Source organism: Gossypium raimondii, chromosome 12, assembly GCF_025698545.1.
Source record: "Gossypium raimondii isolate GPD5lz chromosome 12, ASM2569854v1, whole genome shotgun sequence".
NCBI classification, from domain to species: Eukaryota; Viridiplantae; Streptophyta; class Magnoliopsida; order Malvales; family Malvaceae; genus Gossypium; species Gossypium raimondii.
In genome coordinates, this window is record NC_068576.1 from 48,249,317 (window position 1) to 48,253,463 (window position 4,147).

General features: G+C 31.2%; 1 protein-coding gene across 1 annotated transcript; it reads left to right on the forward strand.

The window, feature by feature from the left end:
• Positions 1 to 2,064: 2,064 nt before the first annotated feature.
• On the forward strand, positions 2,065 to 3,893 carry LOC105764644 (myb-related protein 306). The gene is made up of 3 exons (XM_012583301.2): positions 2,065 to 2,459; positions 2,731 to 2,860; positions 2,950 to 3,893. The coding sequence occupies exons 1-3, from the start codon at positions 2,327 to 2,329 to the stop codon at positions 3,647 to 3,649; spliced, it is 963 nt and encodes a 320-aa protein (XP_012438755.1). The 5' UTR covers positions 2,065 to 2,326; the 3' UTR covers positions 3,650 to 3,893.
• Positions 3,894 to 4,147: the final 254 nt, after the last annotated feature.

A 4,147-nucleotide genomic window follows, 5' to 3' on the forward strand; every position in this document is an offset into this window, starting at 1 on the left:
GCTACCATGCAAGTTGTGATGCGAACATTATTAAGAAATTAATTTTTGGTTAGCATTAAGAACAAGTGATTATTTTTTTTTGAAAATTAATAATTAAGTGTAGCTTTTAAAAGAAAATCAAATGAAAATATAAATGTTAAAAAGCTAAACTTAGCATTATAAAATAATAAAACCAAGGCTATATCAATATCTACATGCGAAAGTGTTACTAAACAATAACGGGTAACATGCAGAATATAATTTCACCATAGCTATTGAATTTTGATGCATATGCAAATTATGAATGTTGCTTAAACATAAAAGTAGACTTGAAATTGTGTACATTTATATATTTAGACATATTTGTTTATTTAAATTATATTTTAGTTTTTTTTTTGGAGTATATCCATTTCGTATAACACTACACAAATTTAACAGAAGTTTTTGAGTGAAATCTATTTCGTCGTCCCGCTCTATCATAAATGTATAATTTTAAAATTATTGTCATCTTTGTAAATGTTCAACTCATTTTAATTTAATTTTTGTTATAAATTTTAATATTTCTAATTTTTAAAGGGAAGCAAATATTTTAACACAATTTTTCAAGAAAATATTTAATTCCAATATATAAAGGTAAAATAATAAATTTATATAGTGAACCAAGGTGGCATGGGACAAGCAATTACCATAATTGCTCTATATCATTGTCCAAAAAAGAATCCACCTTACCCCTATCTCGCATTCACTTTCTTTATAAAAAATCGCTCCATTCAAAATAAATCAATTTAAAAATTATTAGATGGTTCGAGTTTGCCAACTTAGTGAAAAGTTAATAACCTTTTTTTTATATTTTTTTATGTCCGTTTTATAATTTATGTTTAGAGTTTGTAGCAGCTCTTCATGATAATAACATCTCCAAAATTTATATATGTATTTTCCTATTAAAAATGTAATGTACTTTATTATTACACCTAAATATTTATTTACATGTAAATGAGAAAATTAAAGTTACCGTAAAAATGAATAACTTAATCATGATTAGCGAATTTAAGTATCTGCACAATATTTCCCTTGACAAGATTAAGTCTCATTGGTTAAAAAAAGAGTGAAAACGGAGTGTTAATCGGTGGCACCTCCAACTCTAAGGGCCAATTCTTCATTACTTTTGAAAAGTACTGTGAAAAAGTGCATTTGAGAAGTAATTTTGAAAAATTTGGTTTAAAATTTGGTGTTTAGCATTGCTGTCAAAAAGTGCTTTTGAGAAATAAAATGTCCATTTTAGACATGTTATTATCAAGTAACAAATATGAATTTAAATAATATTTAAATTAGTTAATATTATTATATTTTAGTAATAATATAAAAAATTTATTATAACTTGTTGTTAATATTTTAATATATGAAATATAAATTGTAAATATTTTAAGCAATAAATATTAATTATTTATAAAATTTAATTAGAATATATAAACTATATTTTAAATATTTAAATATAACCATTAAATATTTGTAATTAGTATTTAAAAAATATTTTTATTTTAATTAATGATTTTAATACCATTGTAATTAAGCACTAAGAAAAAAAAGAAAAATACTATGTTATTGGAGATGTGAAAAGTAATTAATCACCAAAAGTGCTTTTGGAAGAAAAAAATAAAATAAAATTTTTAACTTTTTCTTTTCAGCTCCTTTTCAGAGGTACTTTTCAAAAGTACTTCTAAAAAACTAAAAATTTTAATAAAAAACAACTTATTCTTCACAGCTTTCTCTCAAAAATATTTTTAGAGTAAAAAGTATATATATATATTTTTATCAATAAAGAACTGTCTCTAAACATAGCATACCCGACAATGAATGCCACACGGTTTTTGAGAGGCAAAGCTGCTAGGAGGCAAAGCAAGAGTCTAAACCATAGGCTGACTTTTGGCGAGCAATGAGTAAATGCTGCGTACTGTCCGTTTTGACTCTCTTTTTTTTATTTTTTAATTTGGGATGGCTAAGCAAAAACCGCTTTTACCCCATCAACCAGGTCAGCCTCTCTTCTCTCTCTTCTTTTCTTTGTATATATAAACAAACCAAACCAAACCAAACCCTTGCCTTTCAGCCTTGTCTGTCTCCACCATTTCTCTTAGGGTATTTACATAGTAGACACAAAAAAACAGATTTCAACATCTACCTAGCTATATCTCAAACCATCTTCCTTTACATACCAATTACATCAACATTTAAATCCTTCACAACCCTTTTTTGCTTCTAAAACATTGAATCGATTCTTCTTCTTTATCTTCTTCTTCTTCAAGTTGGTCTTAAGCTTTGTGCTAAAGAGAGAAGAAATTTAAGTGGAGAGATGGGTAGGCCTCCTTGCTGTGACAAAATCGGTGTGAAGAAGGGACCATGGACTCCCGAAGAAGATATCATATTGGTCTCTTATATTCAAGAACATGGTCCAGGAAACTGGAGATCTGTTCCTACTAATACTGGTATGTAATCAGTTTCACACTTTTTCAGCTTCCAAGTTTTAACTTCAACCCCCTTTTCTTGGTCTTTTTTTCCGTATTTTTCGTTTGGGGAGTTAGTTGGGATCATTAAAGAGGTGCAATAAATATACAGGCCTCTTCCTTTTTTACATTAAATTCATCTTGTTTCTTTCCATTACTCTCCTTTCAGATGTGTGTGGGGGGTTTTAACTTTTGGTCTTTCCATTAGGGATTTGGTTTCGTTCAATGATTTTTTTTAATGTTGATGTTTCAGGTTTGCTTAGATGCAGCAAGAGTTGCAGGCTCCGATGGACCAACTATCTCCGGCCAGGTATCAAACGTGGTAACTTCACTGAACAAGAAGAGAAGATGATCATCCATCTCCAAGCTCTTTTAGGCAATAGGTAAGACTATGATCCTAAAATATTTGTTTCTTTCTCTCTCTCTCAAGTCTCTTACTTGAAGTGTTTGTTTTTTTTGGGGGGGGGTGCAGATGGGCCGCCATAGCTTCCTATCTTCCTCAGAGAACAGATAATGACATAAAGAATTACTGGAACACCCATTTGAAAAAGAAGCTGAAAAAGGTTGAAACAGGCGTTGATGGCCAAAATCAAGAGGGGTTTTCTTCTGCACAATCAGTGTCCAAAGGGCAGTGGGAGAGGAGGCTTCAAACGGATATCAGGATGGCTAAACAGGCCCTTTCTGATGCTTTATCCCTTGATAAACCAAACTCTTTGACAAATTCCATTGAGTTCAAGCTCTCTCACCCTTACTTAAGACCATCTCAATCTCAATCATCTACTGCTTATGCATCAAGTGCTGAGAACATATCACGGTTGCTCCAGAACTGGATGAAGAATCCACCCAAACCCGCACCTGCGCCTCGTCAAACAAAATCAGCCGAAACAATGACTCAGAACTCCAGTTGTAGTGATGAAGGAGCGTTGAGTGAAGCCACACCCGAGGGTTTTGATTCCTTTTTTAGCTTCAACTCCTCTAATTCAGACAATATTTCTCATGAATCTGTGTCGGTGGCCGAGAACAGTGTGTTCCAAGATGAAAGCAAGCCCAACTTGGGGGATCAAGTCCCTCTCAGATTGATAGAGAAATGGCTCTTGGATGATGCTTCAGCTCAGGCTCATGATGATGACCTAATTAGCATGTCTTTACAAGATAGTGCTCTTTTGTTTTGAAAAACTAAACTAATATAACGCATCAAAGTTTTAATTAGGGTTTCTTTTTGGTGTGTGTGTGTAGGTTTTTTTAGGCCTTTCTTTCTATAGTTTATTAGCAGGAAGATAACAGCCCTATCTGGGAAGAAGCAAGAAACAAGAAGTGTAAATTACAGCTATAATATTATTATGCTATATATATGTACTGGATCATAATAAATTAGAAATCCCTATATACAAATTAACTTGGAATTTCATTTTGTAATTCTTCTTGCAATTCAAAATTAGACTTAGGGTTTAATTTCGATGCTCCTTCTTAAACCACCTTTGTAAACTTAAACCTATTTTTAAAACACCTACAACAGTAACATGGTTTTGTTCAAGTTTAGAAAGTTCCTGTAAGAAGGAGGACCGAAATAATTTTCATATAAAAACCAGCTTTCTTTACCAAAAACAAATCAATCAATAACCACCTTTAAAAATAATAATAATAAAAGTTTTGGTGTTCTTGCTATTTGT

What these genes read in the sequence shown, in the direction of transcription:
- LOC105764644 (XM_012583301.2), top strand. Translation starts at nt 2,327, where the DNA reads ATGGGTAGGCCTCCTTGCTGTGACAAAATCGGTGTGAAGAAGGGACCA. An exon ending in ATCTGTTCCTACTAATACTG is followed by an intron (nt 2,460 to 2,730) that starts GTATGTAATCAG and finishes TTGATGTTTCAG; the next exon opens with GTTTGCTTAGATGCAGCAAG. An exon ending in CAAGCTCTTTTAGGCAATAG is followed by an intron (nt 2,861 to 2,949) that starts GTAAGACTATGA and finishes GGGGGGGTGCAG; the next exon opens with ATGGGCCGCCATAGCTTCCT.